At 45.9% G+C, this 21,543-nt stretch overlaps 1 protein-coding gene across 1 annotated transcript in view; it reads left to right on the top strand.

Moving 5' to 3' along the window:
- Nucleotides 1-4,513: 4,513 nt before the first annotated feature.
- T265_11777 (hypothetical protein) overlaps nucleotides 4,514-21,543 on the top strand; it is a gene marked incomplete at both ends in the record, with an annotated part of 40,506 nt that continues 23,476 nt past the window's right edge. The window contains 2 exons of the mRNA XM_009178533.1: nucleotides 4,514-4,800; nucleotides 17,051-17,221. Coding sequence (XP_009176797.1) covers nucleotides 4,683-4,800; nucleotides 17,051-17,221 — 289 coding nt within the window. The remainder of the gene's footprint in view (nucleotides 4,801-17,050; nucleotides 17,222-21,543) is intronic.

The following is a 21,543-nucleotide window of genomic DNA, read 5'->3' as shown; positions in this document are numbered from 1 at the left end:
TCCTCTCCAGCGCCGTTCTCCATTGGAGTTCCTCAAGGCTCCGTCTTGGGACCACTCCTGTTTGTGATCTACGTCAACGACCTCCCAGACGTTCTTGCGAGTCCATGTTTACTTTTTGCGGACGACTTGAAATCCTGGAGTTCCAATGCCAGCGCCCTCCAAATGGATGTAGACGCTGCCAAGCAGTGGTCGTTGGACTGGCACCTTCCTCTGAATGATGAAAAGTGCGTCCATATGTCGTTTGGAGGGGATGCAACGAATGCCTGTGTAACGCATATTGAAAAAAGACCAGAGGACATCATGCGGATACACGCCAAAAATGATTTGGGCATCTGGGTATCCTTAAACTTATGCTTCTCACTGCACCATGAGAAATCGGCCCAAAAGGCATTCGCCATTTTACGGATGATCCGACGCACCTTCTACCGTATTACTCGCATGGACTTCCAAATACTCTATGGGGCCTACGTCAGACCGCATCTGGAGTACGTCAACAAAGTTGTCTACTCAGGACTTACGAAAGGCGTCACCCTCATTGAGCGGGTCCAGCGGGTCGCTACGAAAATGGTGTCCGGCCTCAAATCCGTGGACTACGAAACGCGTCTCACGATGCTTGATCTCTTTCCCCTGGAGTACCGTCCCCTCCAAGGGGACCTAATTCTTACTTACGCCCTGTTTGAACAAAGCTTGGCAAACAGGTTTTTACCGTTGAACCAGCAAACGCACGGCGAGGACATAGTAAGAAAATTTTCAAGCTCAGAGCGCACACATTCATTAGACAAAATTTTTTCTCATTTCGGGTAGTAGGTTCGTGGAATGGCCTTCCTCCGACGGTTGTTCACGCTCCTTCTAGAACCCAATTTAAAGCACCATTTGACATTTATTAATGCGAATCCTCGCGCTGGCAAGCATACTGCCCCGCGCTGACGACATAAAGAGCAGTGCTACACCCTTTTGCACTCGTGCCTTTCAGATGAACGACAGCCACTGACCGACAAGAACAAAACCGACCCGGGAAGCTTGGACAATACCCTCGATCCTGTGTATGAATCCGGGAATCCGTGTAACCGCCCAAGGTCGCTCATGGCCAGCAATGGTTTTCAGCTTTAGTTCATGGCAGTTGGCTATGTGTTTGAACTAGTCGGACCTCATGACCACTGTACCCCACAAGTTGGGAAAGAAACCCATTATTAATATTTCATCGGATATTCCCCACTGTTCATGACATTGTCCTCTTTTTGTGCAATCCGCACCCCCATATACCCCCCGTTATGCTCCATTCTGACCGTAAAACTGTGATCATGCCCGATGGTATGCCACCCACAAGTTGGGAATAAACATTATTATTATTATTATTATGAATACTTTGTTGTTGGACTGTTCGACGAGCTTGGCAGTGCAGGGTTGAATTAGCCCACTCAACCCTGCACTGACGATGTCACCTCGATTGGTGATGAAACATTTGCAACCCAACTGCCAAGTCAGGCGAACAGACCGACAACCAAGCAGCGCACCCGAGCTACCTACATTCCAAAACGTTGCCACTATCATTACTGTATCGAGAAGCTGAACTGCTTTTTAGAGCAAACGGTTGCAGTTTTTAACTTCACTCACTCATTACCCGGAGCAGCATCCCGCATAAACGTTCTGCAACATTCAGTCGAGGGCCCCCTGTAACCCTGCAAACTTATATTCAACGATGGGCTAGGATGCCGCGAAAAAGAGAAGGGCGGGCTTGACCGATCGTTACAGATCGATCTTGTGTGCAGAATTCCATTGGTTTTAGTACTGCGCTTCCTGCGCATCAGTATCCTCCGACTCTCCGACTTGTCCGGGAGACTGAATAGGGTAAATGTTTTGTGAAGACTGAATTGGCTGAGGCGTGTCTGAAGATCGGAGTCAAGGGGGAATACTGAGATCTACTAGCTCTCAGTACGCACTAAAGCCTGTTCTAGTATGCTCTGTTACCGTTTAGCGCACCGTCCAATCAACAAATTAATCGTGTATACGAAGTCGAATGATGCCTCTGGTCTTCGTCATAATCATCATCGTCGACACTATGGTATCAGTGTTCAACACAGATGTTTGGTTGCCGTACAGGCACGATTCATTTGAAAGCCTTATTATGAAGAAAAGAATAAAGGGCGACAGTGTAGGGACACAGTGCTAGCTTGGTACAATCATACTGAGGTGCTTACACTTCCACTCGTTCAGGCGATCTTGATAGTAATGACAACAGGATTGCCTCTGATGCTGTCGTTCATATGTTGTTTAGATCGTCATGGGTTTCTGTTCGGATGGATTGTGGCGTCGCTTTGCTTATACGCGTGGTCGTGTTCAATAAAATGGCTTCAGGCTGCGTTTATGACCGGACACGTGCTTTAGTTTTACATTAACGAACTTCATCGCCAACCGGACACCAGAGATGTTGACGCCACCAAACTCATGTCTGCATTTGCAGACGCGGAAGCTTGTTCCTTCCAACCATACGTCAAACGTGAATTACATATTTACAAATAATCTACTGCAACATCGATCACCGCGTGGTATCATCATACGGGTCACCTTACTTGCTGCATAAAGCAGGGAGGGTACGCGAAAGCAGGCTACTGCTGATACCTCCCTTCTTTCTGTAGACTGACTCTTGAGGATTACCAGATCTATTCGCCGTCGATTACCCATAGATGCAATGTCCACATCTGACTAGCTCGCTTCCTATTGGTGAGTGCCGTCACTCTGATGCTATTATTTCAAAGCCAAGCGCGGCTGTTGAACTGACCTCCCCATCGTTTTGCGCTCGCTTCTGATTGTTCATATCTGGTGATTCAGAAGCCGCCAATGATGGACCTTGTGTGGTTGTGTTACTGATGGAGTATCGATCCTGACTGAGTGCAAGAACAAGACTAAATAGCGTTGAATGAATAGCGCTTTACTTGTCTAAGAATAGGCGTAAATTAGTTAAAAGTGAAGGCGAAAGCATGGTTACTACGGGACGACAATGGGAACACAAAGGATAGTCATGACATTCACCCGGGCCGTTGGACTGCGTGCAGGGGACTGAATGAGTGTAGAAATCTACTAATGAGTAATGATCATTACCGATAAACGTGGTCCGGATTCTCAATTTCTTAAAATATAGGGCCGCGTATACATATGACCCTGGTCAGGGTCATATGTATTCGGAAATGCAGGTGCATCGCCCGGGCACGGGAATGGGACTGGATTATGATCGGTATTATCTTCAATGTCATTGAGCGGATGCGCGTGCAAGTCAGACAGAGGGGGTGTATGAACGCTATTGCCTTCACTTGGTGAGGAGCGAAATGGTGGACGGATATAGTGCCTTCTTTTCCGCCGGGAAATGGAACGTGTGCGTAGTGGACTGCGACTTATAAGTTCGACTCCCATAACGATGCATTCATCCTCTGAGGGACGGTCAAGTCTTTTCAGTAAACCAGGTCCTGGAATAGTTAACCAAGTTGGTATAGACAAACCACAGGATGACCGACGTTCAAGCCGAAACATTCGTTCATGTGGAGTGTCCTTCGTGGAGACGTAAATAAGAGGCCGTATAGAGTGGAGGGCATCTGGTAGAACCGACTCTCAGTGACAATATTGAAGGCCTTTCGTCTTGAGTCTGAGCTGGATTGCGTTTCAAGGTGTATCGTTGACGCGTTCGAATTGCCCGTTCCCCTGGGGATTATAAGCAGTTGTTCGGCTGGTGCAAACTCCTCTGTCGTGTAGGCATGTAGGCAGTTCGTTAGATATGAATGAGGATCCACGATCCGAATGTACATATGCAGGCATACTAAACAAGGAGAATAATTTACATAGGGATTTAGTAACTGCAAGTGCACATGTATCTGCGCAAGGAAAAGCAAACGGGAAAATTCGTCAACGTTATTAAGGAGATATCGGTTTTGAGTAACAAAAGGCAGAAGTCCTTTAAGGTCGACGCTAATTCGTTCGAATGGTTGAGTCGCTTCGATCAGCATATCGGGGGTGGTTTGTAAAATCGCGGACTGATGGCGGCACAAGCCGTACGCTTTGTTGTGATGTCTTTGACACCTTGGAGGGAAAACGGCAAGTTTTTGGAAAGAACAAATTGATGCATGCGAGTAATTCCCGGATGGCACAAGTAATCATGCATTTTTTTAAAAAATTTATCAATACCGGTCGGACGGGCGCATGGGTTACGTGATAGGGTGCCAAAAAAGGTGCCTGCCACCAGATTATCTTTTTCAGGTCTGTAGCTGACATCCTAGCTAAAAGCGGAGAATTCCATTTTCCGTCGCTGGGTTTCATCGTTTTTATCTTACTTTTATGCGACACCTTGCATAAAGGAAGCACCACTGGTCAGTGGTAAGTTCGAAGTGCTCCAAGAGATAATGCTTCTATTTATGGATAGATTCAACGACGGTGTATGCCTCTTTGTCAATGACTGAGTGATTCCGCTCGTTGTCAGTGTTTTAGAAAAGAAGGCCCGAACTTCCTGTGTCTATGAGGGACAGAAGCGATATTCCGTTTAACTTCATGCCGGTTACCGTGCGGTACAAGTAGTTCGGGGCTGCAGTAGTCAACATGGAAGATAAAAAAAGATACTGCGGAATCTGTCGTGCAATTTGATTGATTTTTGACAGATTTCTATCGACAAACACACTGAAAATGATTTATTTTGCCACATGATTTACAAACTGCTTTTCTTGCGGGCCATTTGGATCGTGGATGCCTGGAACGATCGCAAAAATAGCATTCAGAATGGATCGACAAGAGATAAGGTGTGGAGTCAGGTAAAAAAAAGTGAGTTTAAAGGGGTAACCGTAGATATCTGTAAAGGTGCTGCAGCCGCATAAAATGATATCGGTTGGTTGTGTGAGTATGACTGAGCTTGTTTGCGGGTCAATTATAATGACCTCCGAAACACGCATACAAGACTCAATCGTGATTGTGCATCTCAGAACGCCAAGGATAAGCTCATCTCTTTTACATTTCTCCCTTCGTGTCTCCGGTGACGCAGAAGCGATGACTCGTGGAATATATGGCCTAGGAGTTGCACTCAGCCCCAGAGCTGAACGCGCTTTGCTGGATTGTATCCCAGTGAACAGTCGTCTCTCCGCCGTCCGGTTATCCAGCTCAATGAAGAAGTCTGTATGCAAATGCGTGTATTTGTCGCAGCTTAGGTCTTTTGTCTGCCGGGAATGTGAATGTGCAGATGTGTAAACTTAGCACTGCTGAGGTACAATTGGATGGTCTTCTTGGACTGGAATTGCGAATGCCTAGTGCAGTTGTGCTCACTGTTTCTGCGCAGTGCTGACTTCCGAAACAGCCGAAGCGACTTGGCCTTATGATTCCATTCTCCCGTGTTTAAACCAGCCCCCACTAGAGATAGACCACATTACTATTAGCTATGGTGGCATGCTCCTCTTTCGTGTAGGCATGTAGGCAGTTCGTTAGATATGAATGAGGATCCACGATCCGAATGTACATATGCAGGCATACTAAACAAGGAGAATAATTTACATAGGGATTTAGTAACTGCAAGTGCACATGTATCTGCGCAAGGAAAAGCAAACGGGAAAATTCGTCAACGTTATTAAGGAGATATCGGTTTTGAGTAACAAAAGGCAGAAGTCCTTTAAGGTCGACGCTAATTCGTTCGAATGGTTGAGTCGCTTCGATCAGCATATCGGGGGTGGTTTGTAAAATCGCGGACTGATGGCGGCACAAGCCGTACGCTTTGTTGTGATGTCTTTGACACCTTGGAGGGAAAACGGCAAGTTTTTGGAAAGAACAAATTGATGCATGCGAGTAATTCCCGGATGGCACAAGTAATCATGCATTTTTTTAAAAAATTTATCAATACCGGTCGGACGGGCGCATGGGTTACGTGATAGGGTGCCAAAAAAGGTGCCTGCCACCAGATTATCTTTTTCAGGTCTGTAGCTGACATCCTAGCTAAAAGCGGAGAATTCCATTTTCCGTCGCTGGGTTTCATCGTTTTTATCTTACTTTTATGCGACACCTTGCATAAAGGAAGCACCACTGGTCAGTGGTAAGTTCGAAGTGCTCCAAGAGATAATGCTTCTATTTATGGATAGATTCAACGACGGTGTATGCCTCTTTGTCAATGACTGAGTGATTCCGCTCGTTGTCAGTGTTTTAGAAAAGAAGGCCCGAACTTCCTGTGTCTATGAGGGACAGAAGCGATATTCCGTTTAACTTCATGCCGGTTACCGTGCGGTACAAGTAGTTCGGGGCTGCAGTAGTCAACATGGAAGATAAAAAAAGATACTGCGGAATCTGTCGTGCAATTTGATTGATTTTTGACAGATTTCTATCGACAAACACACTGAAAATGATTTATTTTGCCACATGATTTACAAACTGCTTTTCTTGCGGGCCATTTGGATCGTGGATGCCTGGAACGATCGAAAAAATAGCATTCAGAATGGATCGACAAGAGATAAGGTGTGGAGTCAGGTAAAAAAAAGTGAGTTTAAAGGGGTAACCGTAGAATCTGTAAAGGGTGCTGCAGCCGCATAAAATGATATCGGTTGGTTGTGTGAGTATGACTGAGCTTGTTTGCGGGTCAATTATAATGACCTCCGAAACACGCATACAAGACTCAATCGTGATTGTGCATCTCAGAACGCCAAGGATAAGCTCATCTCTTTTACATTTCTCCCTTCGTGTCCGCAGAAGCGATGACTCGTGGGATATATGGCCTGGGAGTTGCACTCCACCCCAGAGCTGAACGTGCTTTGCTGGATTGTATCCCAGTGAACAGTCGTCTCTCCGCCGTCCGGTTATCCAGCTCAATGAAGAAGTCTGTATGCAAATGCGTGTATTTGTCGCAGCTTAGGTCTTTTGTCTGCCGGGAATGTGAATGTGCAGATGTGTAAACTTAGCACTGCTGAGGTACAATTGGATGGTCTTCTTGGACTGGAATTGCGAATGCCTAGTGCAGTTGTGCTCACTGTTTCTGCGCAGTGCTGACTTCCGAAACAGCCGAAGCGACTTGGCCTTATGATTCCATTCTCCCGTGTTTAAACCAGCCCCCACTAGAGATAGACCACATTACTATTAGCTATGGTGGCATGGATCTAATACTGACTTCCCCTCGTTCTGTGGATTCAAATCACGCATTTGTTCGTTTAGGTTTCTCGTTTCCTCTTACAGGGACGCCCAAAATGCGCATACCTTTTCTGGTTGTTGGGAAGCTATCGGAGCCTGATGTGAAACAAGTCTCTTTAGGACCACACGTCTTCTGATGTTGATTCTTACTGGAGGATGCTCTCCACAACCCAAAAAGATGCTCGGCGCTCTACCTGTAAAGCGGTCCATCAAACTATATCTAGACGTTTGATATCGAGCAACATTCTAAACTTTCTCAACTCTCGAACACGTATTTTTCCTGGTCGAGAATAAAGTACCACCAGACGATTTGTCACGCACAGGTGAGAAGGAGCATCTGCGGAAATCAAGGAGTTCGGTAGATGGAGGAAGCGAGAAACTCTGAGGATGTGTGTAAACTGTCTCAGCTGATACGCGCAACAGGCCCGAGTACTCCCCAGTGGACGAAACAATCACCGATAGAAACGACTCGCTTATTCGTGAAATAGAAGAGTGCCTGAATCGCTGGGCTGAACACTTTCAGCGGCACTTCAACTAGCCACTTGCAGTTGTTCAGCCGGATTTCCTACCGTCAATGCAGCCGCGAAAGCCTCCTTTAAAGAGATGCTCGACAAGGATGTGCAATCTCTCCATCTCCGTTTAATTTCGTCGGTGATGAGATAATGATGCAAGAATGAAGAGGTCCCCAAAATACCGGTTTTCAGATTCCTCCGAGCAAGAACATCGTCGGCCTGGAACATGCAAACGACATGGTTTTAATTTTCGACAAAGTGCAGGAAGCAAGAGGATTAACTAGAAAGCCAACCAAGATCATCGCGCTCACAAGTGCAAAGTCATGCTGCAGGACGCAGTCTGAGCATGCCTCTGAGAATTCAAGGACTGACACTGGATGTTGTGAAATGACATGCATATCCAGGAAGTTGCATTGGCTTCGACGGCTGTGGCAAACTGAACGAACGTAAGGATCTCGAAGGCAGAATAGCGTTCGCCAGTTTACATTGCTGGTGGCGTCGAAAAGTCATCCCACGGTCTCAAAGGATGGGTGTATCAGACTACAGCGCGGACTGTGGTCTTGTACGGCTGTGGCACTTGGTTACTTTGGGTGGAGGATATGAGGTATCAATCAATCAAAAATTCAATTTATCAGCTATTAACTGTGTGCCATAGGTATTGGTTCCAGCTGCTACAGTTTCGGTCACTGGAAAACGGGGAAAGTGGAACATAACTCCCAGATGTTTAGGCACAATCTGCTGGAACTGGCGAATTCGCCCTGGGTTAATCAGTGGACGGATCTTTGGTGAATCAGAAGATACTTTGCTTAAAGACTGTATTCAACACTGCAAGCTAGAGTAGCTCGGTCATGTGTTGAGCATTTCGATTTACTGCCTATCGAGACGATTGTTGTGTTTCGTGCCTAGTTCGGAGTGACGGGACCGTATAGGCGGACATAGTTTGAGATGGCGAGAGGGAATGAAGGATTTTACCAAAAGTTTGGGCGCCTTTGGTGCTGTTCGTCTTCCAGGACAGTGTTCTCGTTGCCGTCACCGTGCTTGGCTGGAGACTGAACGATATGGTGGCTGACCGATGTTAGTAGCGCTCATCTGTTAGTTTTTGTATAATTTGTCATACTGAATGTTTCCGGTGAAGGCGGCTCAAATGCATGTTTGAGGCTAGCCATAGGTCCCCCGTCTGCCACATTTCTATCCGCTTTCCGTTGAAGTGCTATATTTAAATAAATTGACATGGTTGTGCGCCAGTAAAGCCCCAGCGTTCTCGTCGGATGTTGCTCTCACTTATGATGGTAATGATGATGATCATGTTCACAATGACGATGATGCATCACATCCGAGACCCACCAAACCACCTGCCGAGCGGGTGTCATGATTTTTGTGTGCTTATTCTTATACTTACCATATATACTCGTACTGAACTTTTGTATGTACATTTCAGCTCATGTGCGCTTGTTCTTAGACAAGTAACACGTTGCTTATCCTCGAAAACCTGGACTCTGTTCTAACTCGTTCTCGGACACTTTCTAAACGTCTCAGCGGGGTCAACAAATAAATATGCCATTATCCTTTCGATTCTGTCAAATCTATGATAAGCTTCGGCTTACCCATTACTGACCATCGATGTGATCTCATCTGCTCCGAATAATGGTGTCCGCGCAGTTATCCTGAGCTTGTTCCCCGAGAGAAGCCAGAAATTTATTGCCCATGCGGCCCGATTGATGACACCAGCCTAGCGTAATTGCAACACGATAAAAAGGAGGTTTTAGCTACCGTGTTTGTCGTCAAGACGTTCCAGAAAATGCTATAAAGCTGTCAACTGAACGATCGGATGCCGATCTTCGATGTTTGACCCGAAGAATGGCATTCCAGTGTACACAACAATCATCATCCAGCGGTGGTTTATTTTGTTTCTGGGATACAACTCCAGGTCTTCATCATGTCATCCTCGAAATTAATGCAACAGTAGTAAACACCGGTGATTAGTAGCCACGCTATCACGATTGGTGCCCCAGTTAAGAGTTGGAGGAAAGGGGAAAGACAAGTACTTCCCTATGGAAAACGATCAAGGCACTACACCGTAGAGCAACCTCATGGGCCGCATCTAGGCATCATATCAAAATAGGACATCAGTGGGATTGACCCGAAATCCTTTGCAAACCTCACTCAACACGACCCCGCCATATGGCAAACAGACTTTAGCTAGGTAGTCCGACTGGAAAATGACAGGTTGCTCACCAGTGGGACCAGTTACTCGCCTTGTTTTGTAGGGTTCCTGACCAGTACAAGGAGAGCCAAGCGGACCCAAAGCAGCAAACGCGCATACATTCATCTACTAGTCCACCACTATCCTCAGAGAAACTAACGCACTGTCGCTTTTCATTGATTCAAGCAAGCCAGAACCGGAAGGCGCCTCGGAGGCATAAGTGAACCAGTTAGTGTCGGAGGCAGTTCGCTCTTTTCCATTGGCAACTCAATTCAATTTATCGGCTATAAACCGTGGTTTCATCTGCTGCAGTTCTAATCTCCGGAGAGTGAAGGAGTGTTGCACATAACCAACACTTAAAGATGATGGTATGCATAATTGGTTCGGGAACTGGATAGCTACGAATTGAAGACGATACCTGTGGTGCATGAGCACCACTGACTGCGTGGTTGTCATTTCTTTGACCATTAGTGAGTTGAGTTTCGGGATCCCCATCCAGGGAGGTGGCAGTTGTCGGCCCGCCTCGTTGACCCGTGGTTGTCATTTCTTTGACCATTAGTGAGTTGAGTTTCGGGATCCCCATCCAGGGAGGTGGCAGTTGTCGGCCCGCCTGCGTTGACCCGTCAGTGTTTTCATACTTCGTGGCCACGTCATACGCTGTTCACCTCTCATCGTTTCCACTCAGCACAGGGCTAGACGAAAGGCGTTTGGCGAGGCAGACTGTTCTATCATGCGGTGTACCTACCGTAATCAGTAACCTGTGAAGCGTGAGTAGTAAATCTTTCGCGGAAGACTTCCTTCTCCCCAAGACCTTACAGTGACAGCTGATAGGAGCTCGAGATAGCTCACTGGTTAAGGCTATAGGTTCACCATCTTAACCGGGAGCTTTTAGATTTTTTTGGCACTAGAGCGTCGCCATATGTATAAACGACTGACAGTTATGGTATTCCTGGATTTCCAAGGTGCATTTGAATCGGTTGAATGGTCTGTTCTTGATAGGCTTGTCCACCAATGAATACCCCGGAAGTGTGTGAACATAATAAGTTCTTTGTATTCTCGGAATTTCGGATGTGATAGTGTACGGTGAGCTCTCAAAATGCTTCCGTACACAAAGCGGTGTCCGTCAGGGATGCTCGTTTCCATTCCACTTCGTGATTGATGAAATCATTCAACGAAAGCTTGAAGGTCCCCCAAACCCCGGCGTTTAAATAGCCTCTGGCGAAAGCCTTGTTGATCTGGAATGCGCAGGTTCTTTTAGATGAACTGACCAAATGCACTTTGAGCCCACAAAGTGTAAGGTCGTGCTGCTGTATATGTAACCACTGAACACGCCACTTACACTCCAGGGGGAAGTACTTGAATTTGTGGTGCGTTTTACGTTCCTTGAAGGTTGTATTAATTCTGATTGTAATGTGACATATGAGGTTAACGCACGAATCTGCAAGGCTCGGGTCGCGTTTGCTAGTTTGAGACACCTATGGCGTCAAATCAGTATACCCCTGAATCTCAAGGGACGAGTGTATCAGTCTATAATACGGACTGTTTTGTTGTATGGCTGTGAGAATTGAACCGTTCGAGCAGCGGGACTGCGACGTCTTCCGGTGTCTAACAATCGTTATCTCAGAACCGTAGATCGTGTGGGTTGGTGTCGGCGAATCCGTAATGAAGCAGTTAGAAAGTGTATTTCCAGTTGTGCAACGAGTACTTCCATTGAAGAGTGTGTCCAGCACCAGAAGCTGCGTTGGTTGGGAGATCTGTTGCGCATGCCTAACCATCGCTTGTCGAAGAGAGTGCTGTTATTCATGTTCAATGCAGAGTGGTGTATGCAGGGAGGTGGTTAACGCTTGACCAAGCTGACGGGTATGAAAGAGCTTACGAAGCGCTCTCGTGCTGTCGGTTCTATCCGCCTTCCAGGATGGGGACCGCCGGATCCCCGCTGCGTCTGGTCGGAGACGCTGGAAGATATGGCTGCTAATCGATTTCAGTGGCGTGTTTGTTGTCAGTTTCTATCCAGATTGCTTGAATGAGTGTCTGGAGGTGTAGGTATCTCGGAGTGATTGTGATAAGCTAGCTCGAAGTCCCTTCCCTACCCACCTTTGTTCTGTTCTTCACAATAAGGGTTTGAAATAAATCATGGTTGTACGGCAGCGGAGCATCTGCGTTGAACACTGATGTCATTCTGTCAACGTTGATGGTGTTGCCGGGCCTCAAGCGAAGCTGTGATCCTATCAAAGATTCCGTATAGATGGGAACTTTTTCGTTGGTGGGCACCACGCCACAAGCGACTTCCGCTGTTGCAGCAATCGGTACTGTGAAGAAACAGCCTGTGATCGAGACTCAGCTCAAGTAAAATGGTTTCGTTGTCCGTGCGCTTCGTACCCAACTTAAGACGACCACACAATCGAACCTCAGCAGCGCTCATTCTACTCACTTGATGGTTGATATCACCAGCGATCACAGCAATGTCTGAGCTTGTAATCCGTTGTAAACTTGCACCTAGAGCGTCATAGGAACAGCCTTTGTCAGATTCAGTCCGTTGGGGCGTAAACAGACAAAATAAACAGTGTGTGATAGGCATAACTTTGTCGAGATTCTCTCACAGGATTTACCAAACGAACCGCGCAGAGGCGACTGCCAGCGGGTATCCAATCAAGCATAGACGCTTCCGTTCGGCTGCTTCATACGTTACCGACGCCGGCATATCCGGCTGCAGCGGCCTCTGCATCACCAGAGGTGAGCAGCTGGAACCTGAACAGAGAGGGGCAGGCATTTCACTTGCAGTATTTGAGTCCTGTATCCTTGTTTTTGACGGACAGCATTCATCAGTGCAGAGAGGATCCACCGTACGTGGAAGAGCCACTTGTTGTCTTGTTTGTTTCAGTGTACGAACGTTAAAGGCAGGTGAGTAGACCGGCTTTCAGGGTTTGAAATCAGAGTTAAAAGTGTTTGGGATTGTTATTGAAGTCGGACTTACAGAAGCTACAGCTGAGATAACACCAAACAATGGTTGTCGTCCTTGACTTGAAAGCTACCCTTGACTCTGCAGACAGTTAGGCAATATGGCAGTGTCTGTTTAGCAAAGTCGTTCCCCATAAATTCTTGACCCTTCTAAAGGCACTGTACGCCAACTCCCTCGGATGTGTGAAGGCCTACGGGAAGCTGTCACCTCAGTTCAGCACACCAATTGGTATCAGATAAGGCTGTCCTCTTTCACCTTTCCTATTCAACTTCATCATTGATACGGTTATAGAAGACACTACCAGCCTCTAACGCCTGTGGGTTCGAAGTGCTCCCGCTGCATTCGCTCACAGATATCGAGTACGCAGAAGGCATAGCTCTTCTTAGATCTGAGGCCGTAGTAATGCAGATAATATTAAATTATCTGAGTAATTCTGCCTCATAGTTTGGCATGCGCTTTACACTTACAAGGTGTAACGTGTTACCGCAAGACTGGGTGGGCTCGAACCCCAGCCTCATGCTTGCGGATTAGCCGATTGAGGTAGTTAGACAAGTCTGTCTACCTTGGCAGCTGTATTAGTCCCGGTGGTCTGGCGGAAGGTGCTAGTTCCATCGGAAGGCTAGAGCAGCTTTCATGAACCTGTGTTACGTGTGGCTTGAGTGTTACGCCAGCTTTTCCACCAAGGGTCGATTCCGCAGTGCTGCGGTGCGCGTCGTGTTAGTATACGGATCAGAAACCTGGCCGCTTCGCGCTGAGGACTTTAAAACACTCAGTGTTAACCGTAGATGTCTTCAGAGCATTGCCCGAGTCAGGAGGGAACACCAAATTACTGATGCTGAAGTACACCGGATGGTTTTCAGAAGGGATAACCCGCCCACGACAGATGAACTGGTCGCAATCCAGAGGTTGTGCTGGTTTGGTCACGTGCTCTGTATGCCAGTCGAATGAATTCCTCGAAGTACTCTTTAAGCACAACCACGCGAAGGGTGTAAACGAGTCAGGAGAGATCAAACAAGACTTGGAAGTGAAGTGTAAAAGCCATTATCCGCAAACAGTTACCCAGGTCATTGCCTCTCCCTGGATGAGGACTTCAAGACGTGACACATCAGTGGTTAGATGCATCATTAGATGGCTCAATCACACCTCAATAGTGTTCATGCATCCAAGCTATTGACTTCAATACATAGCTCTCCTCCTAATCTCTCCAATTGAAAATCTACTGACAACCATGATTACACATCCATTTTATCAGCTACCTCCTCTAATGCGCAACTATCTACCACATATCCCCAAATCATCGGTGGACAAAATCGTGGCAGCTAGAACCTTTGTACGACAACTACACGGTCCTCACAGCTGATGATGAATAATGACGGGCCAACGCCTGGCTGGTGTCGATCCGATCGCATGTGCAATGACATTCTGGCTGCTCTCGGGTAAGAAACTCAAGATCACTGCACATATGCCACAGTTCGAAGCATCTGACGCCAGAAAGATGATCAGTGGTGGGCCGTAATGAGTTGGCAGTAAGTCAGAGTTTACCATGGATCTGACAGAATTGAAGTGATATGGCATTCATCTGACCATATCCACTTGTTGACCCTGATAATCGATAATCGTTCAACTGTAGCACCCTTTCGATGCCTAGCTGCCATGCCACCCGAAGGAAGCACGAGGGCTGGGATACTGCCAGATTGCCCAAGCCTAGACAGGGGAAGTTGAGAGGCAGGTGTGGGGCTCGAACCACGGACCCTCCGGTCAGTAAATTCGCGCTCTAACCACTGAGCCATCTCGCCCCCTTGTTGACTCTGGCGAGTAGCTTGTTTGGTGGGCCTCATAGGTGATACGTCATCGTGAAAAGGTTATTGGATTTGTGTGTGGTTAGACATATTGGAAAGTTCAGAATTTTCTTGGGTCTTTCTGTGCGTTGAGGTTGATTCTTTTGAACTGTCAAGAATATGGTTTGGAGGTCAGCTAACGCAACTAGACAGCTCAGTGCTAAAAATGTTTAGCCGCCCATCAGAAGACTTATGGTTCGAGCAGAATTCCGCTTTTTCTACTGCTCCTTTCTAGTTGTTGGCAACCTAGCAGTATCACCTGTTCTGCCTCTGAGTTGCACAATAGAAAAGGTTTTTCAGCCGAACCGTGCTGTTATATTTTCTCGTACGTCGAACACGAAGATCTATATTACAAAAGTTTCTACTTTGTTGAATATTGAATAATGTGTCATACGTATGCGATGGGATGTAGTTATTTATGTGTACATCGACTAAATCGGTCACTGAGGCTGATTCTTAGGTTTCTGACATAGTATCCATATACGAAGCACATCTATTCAATGACATAATCCTGTTGGTACTCTTCGGCTGTTCACGGCGCTTCCGCCCAAAGTCCCCTGCTCTGACGGAGCCACTACATAATTGAGGATTACCACAAGTCTATAGCTGTGTCAGTAGGGGAGCAGCTGGCGTGGAGAGGACTGTAGAACATCTGTACCAGCCTTATGTAGCGACAAATTCTAAGAGAAATTCTAGAAATTATCTTTATGGGTGTTGGAATAAGTGTCCTCCCCCCTCCGCAGTTCACATGCTATGCTCATCATCATCGACAACAATACACAGCTGTGTATTCGGGTGCTTAGCCGTCATTCCACCATAAGGGAATAATGCCCTGATGTTGATAATAATTTCCGGCCCAGGAGGTATGTTTGGGGGTTGATGAGGCTTAATGGAGCTTCAGTTATCTTGTTTAAGCCGTTACCTCTAGTTTCGGTTAGACCCAACGGCAGGACCTAGAGGTCTCTCCCCTCCCGGCAAGCCCCCTACCGGAAGTCCAGGCTAATGTGCTTATCTTGATTCGTGTCTAAAACCTTTAGTTCATCTTCATGAGTGTGGTTCACCGCATCCGCATTGATATGCCTTCACACGGCTTGGAATACTTGAGTGGTTATGACCCATGGTTCGAACTCAAATCTAGCCGCTCGACCACTTCTTTCCAGGCCAGGGCAACCTAGCAATATCTTCCTTCAGGCTAGATGGAACCCATGCATTGATAGGTTGCCACAGCTGAATTGATTACTGTACTTACTTATCCAACGATCAATTGGTAGAGGACGACTGGTTACTTTCTGAGAAGTCAGTCATAAGTTCTACTCAGGAAAATGAGTGTGGGGTCAACGAATAGTTGAATTAATCACTGTCCCTCAGATAGTTTGATTTTGAAAGCTCGTTGGCCCCAAAGTTGAAGAGAGGACGGAATAACAAATCAGAAGGGGAAGGGATGTCTCCGTGGTTAAAGCGCTAATTTACTTATCGGAAGGTCGGTGGTTCAAATCCGACTTCTGCCTCTCGACTTCCCCCGTCTAGACTCGGACAATCTTGCAGTATCCCGGCCCTCGTGCTTCGTTCTGGTGGCATGGCAGTTAGGCATCGATAGGGTGCTACAGCTGGAACAGACCACGGATGTAACCCTACTCAACAGCGAAGCCAGGAGACAAAATATGTAGTTCCAGCAGACCCGGGTGCAGCTAGTCCTCAAGTGAAAGCGATATTAGTGAATATAAACAGGACGATTGCTTAGGCTCATATATGCTTTCTGAGCTACAAATCTGGCGATCAGTGGCGTTTTATCTCAGTGGTGTTAGAGCATTGTGTCTCCCTCTAACAACCACTTTACCTAACCCGAATCGCATGATATGTCACTTTTGAGCCCACGATCCGACTGGGTCCATTCTTCGTTCACCGTTTCACTTGCATAAATTGCCAACAAGGTGATAATGTCTATTGGTTCATTCCTAACCTTGTATGTGCAGCTGGGCAATCTTGCAGTATCCCAGCCCCTGTGCTTCCTTCGCGTGGCGTGGCTGCTAGGCACCAAAAGGGTGTTACAGCTGAACAGTTATCTCTCTATATGCAACTGAGTTGTTATGCCTCTCAACGTGTCTTCAATTTTTTAGCATGCGTCGTTTCATTGAGTTCACTCGATCTTTCAAGGTAGAGAAATGGGTATGTTTCCCTTCGTAGCTCAATAACACTCGTTCTAGAACTACCTTGTGAAGCTCCAGGATATCAAGCTTTTTTTGATTGGCATGTGCATTGTACTGGTTGCGGATTTATGGTTTGAGCCCATCCGAAGTGTGTCACAGTGTACCATCAATTCAGCCGAAAATACGAAGCCTGCTTCTTCCTATTTCGGAGCTAGTGAGTATTTCTATTTTTGTTCCACCCAACTTGTTTTTGTCAGCTGATTTGAATTACGCCAAGCGGTTAGCGAGCACCATCCACATTTATTGTTTCATCTTGACTGAGTCGTCTCAGCTAGACTCACAGCTGCACGTCCAGAATACGTGGGTTAGGAGATGCACTCGATATGGATTTGTCACGCCTACACCCCACAGATTACTTCGAAGACTCGGTAAGTTGCATTTTTCACCTCTCTACTTAGTTTTTCTTGGCAGAAATTTTATAACAGTTTTAGCAATTTATCGTCATTGATTTTCAGGTTCATTCCAGGGTTACTGTAGAACTCAGAAGGTGTTCTGGCTTTGAGCGTTGTAGAATGGACTAGAGTCATACTGATAGTGCTGGTAATGAGTCAGCGCTATTCTTGTGTTGGAGCTACTGTTTTTGTTGCGTAGCTATCCAGATTCTTATTAGACTTTTGCATTATTTAGTGCCAATGATGACCTTTCATTTAAAGTCCTTTTGCTGAATTTAGAAAAACCACTGTTTTCCCTTTTCCCCTCGTAAGCGTTCAAAAACGCGACAACTCAGTGCGTTGTCTTTTGTACACACGGAACCATACTTGACAGACCCCGGATGAACAAATTCCTGTGGATATTACTGTTGGATTATAAACCGGGGTTCCGACAACTATTGATCAACACAGATGCCTTGAGGGAGCCGGAAGCGAAAAAACCGCTCTACTTATGAGGTCCGACAAATGTGCAAGCCGCTTGTTACATTGCACAGTTGTTTTAACCAAAGAGCGATGTGGAATTAAAAGGGGTCGGTAAATCTGGTAGACAATTCACACTGTCGTCCAGGAAAATACGACCGCCCAACCTGTAGTATCCTTGTATGGTTCTTCATTTCAAGCGTTTGGGTCAGGTTGCCCATCTCTCGTTGAAGCAGCTACAGGTCTATGGCACACATTGGAGAACGAATCAACGACATTTGTCAAGCATGTTTGTTTTTTGTAGCGCACTTTTCCTGCTTGGGCTGTTCGGGACGCACTCTTCCGTTTCTTCGGTCTTGCATGATAAAGAACTGGACTATACCTATAACCTGCCACACCTGTTAAATGGAGTAGCACTTATCAATGCGATTTGAAGCCCTTTTGTGACATGCAGTCTACTAGTTTTGTGTATCGTCTTGATGTGTAAGGCTGTGGCTCTACAATCCAGCGAGGTCTCCTCACGCAAGTGCACATCCTGTCCGCAATGTTAATGTACCGTCTGTTATTCGCAAGGAAAGCAGAATGAACTGTCGATGAACAGCATAAACCGCAATGTTTGAACACGTATGTGACTTTGTAAACAACACAGAGGTGGTAAATATGATCACTTAGTAATGGATCAAAGTTCACACCAAATCATTCACACTGGTTCAGATCTACAACAGGTCGACTGCTGGAACTGTGCTGCGGGAGATGAGGACTTATTTAGTTGTTCACATCATTTCCGTATTCCAGTCGGAAACCTGTGTAACTTGGTTAGTATGGCTTAGGTAGGTGTTTTCTGTAAACGTATTAGGATACCACTGCGTTTCAAGCATTCCTCCATGCATTCACTTCCAGTTCCAAAATCGTTTCAACAGTAAATCTAAAATACTTTTGAAGAGGATTCTGACTGTTTCGACTGACTCGTTCAGCTGTAGTACCCTTTCGGTGCCTAACTGCCATGCCACCAGAAGGAAGCACGAGGGCTAGGGTACTGCCAGGTTGCCCAAGCCTAGACAGGGGAAGTCGAGAGGTCAGGTTCGAACCACGGACCTTCCGGTCAGTAAATTCGGGCTCTAACCACTTGGACCATCTCGCCCCTTGAAGGGGGTTCACAAATGGATCGTTCGATATCTCTTAAGAGCGCGACTCTTCATCGTTGCCGGTGTGGCACAGTTATGCTAATGTATCTTATTGTTTTCCCCGGAACCGGCACGCTTAAATTTGTCTTTTGGTGGTTAAATTGGTATAACAACTTACTTCTTCAGCACTAAAACAGGGCGCAATATTACCTTTATACAACATTGAAATACCCAGATGATCAGACCGCTTGGTAACTTCGGGATGCAGTATGTTTGGGAAATCAATATAGCAGCATGACCCATCTAAAAGTTGCCAGTGATTGAAATGGACGTAAACTTTGGTAATAATAATAATAATAGTAATAATAAATAACAATAATAAAACAGGGTAACAATACTTGCATCATAGTAGTTCCGGTCGTTTTTCCTTCCTACTGTGTATTCATTTCCTTCACGTGCGCGTTCGTTGTCTTCAGCAGCATCACGTAAATTGAGGGATTCGTTCAGTTGCACAATGTGATGTTTGGCTGAAACGATATAATCTTTTGGTTGAGTTTCTCGCTTATACCCCGGTCACAAACCTAATTATTACTCAGAATTTCTTCTAACATGATTGCGAAGAAAGTCGTGCATGAAGGACTGTTTTGAAACACTGAATGGCTTTCAGAATACATATGATAGATTTACTCTTTTAATGAGTCACGGAGTAGTAAAGTCCACATGGCAGTGTCGCGCGTGAAGAATACAGACCTTGACTCTGTTTGACAAGCCACTATTCCACATAGCTTCATCGTTTTACCCAACTCCAGTTTACTTAAGATTACTTGGATTGGAAGGCTATTTATTCAGCAATATCGTCCACTACTTTCACGGATTTTTGTTGTATAATAAAACTATCTTCACTAATTGATTCACGGTTCAAATCGCAGTGAGAGGTCATCCTTTACCATCCTAAGTCAGTCTGTTTTCCGTTCACAGAAGTTCTAGCTCTCAAGCACATGTGGAGCAAAGGTTACAATACCTATTTCACAGACACTTTAACTCTGTTCATGTGCGCAACCTAATCATTACTCATATGCTCCTTTTTTGTATGCTTGCCATCCCACGCCATGATAGTATAGGGCATTCATCCTCTAGGCAGTCACATGAAACTGTGTCCTCGCTTGTAAATTCATTAAAGCATTCATATACTTATCGATTCTTGATCTCTCTGTGAACAAACCTGTCAGCTAGAACCACCAAATGTGCTCTGAAATGCGGATGACGTATAAGCGTGATTTCTCATTCTACCTTCGCTTGCGCCCACATAGGCTAGATTTTATTGAAAAGACTCTCAATGCGCATGCATCCTATAACACCGTGGTGTGATTAACTGACTAATGGTTGCTTCATAATTGTCATACACTTACCTTTGTCTTAGTGGATCACGTGTCATTTTCGTATGTGATGAGTTCAAATGACATGTGGATAGCACATGGGGCTCATAAGCGAATCCCTTCCGCAACTGTCGTAATGCGTTCTCCGGTACTCTAGAGGAAGCTGGTGCTTCTTCAACGAGAGAAGCCACACCTTCCTCATAGGTGTTATTCTTTTGTTGGATAGGATAATAAGTCCGCCCCTGTAAACATGTCACTTTCGATGCCATTCGTTCATGTATGTTGCTGTCACTGACTTAGGCTAATCTCACTCGTTTTAGGAGTGGCTTGGTAGCATCAACCAAATTAACCAAAATATATGAAGGCCGTTTGATACTCTTGGCAATGTGACGACGACCCGGTATGTTTATATGCAATGAATACTCGCTCAGTGAGGTGCTGCAACAATAGTTTCGTACGTACAAAGGCTGACGTATGATTTACACCAATTGGGTTCTCAAACTGCCGTCTCAAACTTTTGCGATCTTTATCTGATGCGTTTCGGTGTTATTCGGTTTCAGGAGTAGATCAGAGAAAGATTAATTTCACAAGATGACCGTGTGATGTGGCTTCCGTGATTTACAGAGAGTGGCGCTACATCCTGTCTAAGTGGTAATCACACTCTCACTCGTTTTAGGAGTGGCTTGGTAGCATCAACCAAATTAACCAAAATATATGAAGGCCGTTTGATACTCTTGGCAATGTGACGACGACCCGGTATGTTTATATGCAATGAATACTCGCTCAGTGAGGTGCTGCAACAATAGTTTCGTACGTACAAAGGCTGACGTATGATTTACACCAATTGGGTTCTCAAACTGCCGTCTCAAACTTTTGCGATCTTTATCTGATGCGTTTCGGTGTTATTCGGTTTCAGGAGTAGATCAGAGAAAGATTAATTTCACAAGATGACCGTGTGATGTGGCTTCCGTGATTTACAGAGAGTGGCGCTACATCCTGTCTAAGTGGGAGCTAATCACACTCTTGATCAGGCACTCGCGGTTAAACGGTTAAGTTTTCATCTACTTGCCATTAGCTCGCGGATTCGAAACTCTGAGTTCCATGAGGTACGCACTGTTGATAATTTTCAATAAGAATGAAACAGCCGTACAGTTCTCAGGGCTCAGGGGCGAGATGGCTCAAGTGGTTAGAGCGCGATTTACTGACCGTGGCTTCCGTGATTTACAGAGAGTGGCGCTACATCCTGTCTAAGTGGGAGCTAATCACACTCTTGATCAGGCACTCGCGGTTAAACGGTTAAGTTTTCATCTACTTGCCATTAGCTCGCGGATTCGAAACT

This window comes from Opisthorchis viverrini (genome assembly GCF_000715545.1).
Source record: "Opisthorchis viverrini unplaced genomic scaffold opera_v5_576, whole genome shotgun sequence".
In the NCBI taxonomy this organism is placed as follows: domain Eukaryota; kingdom Metazoa; phylum Platyhelminthes; class Trematoda; order Opisthorchiida; family Opisthorchiidae; genus Opisthorchis; species Opisthorchis viverrini.
This window is presented reverse-complemented; position numbering and strand designations above follow the sequence as displayed.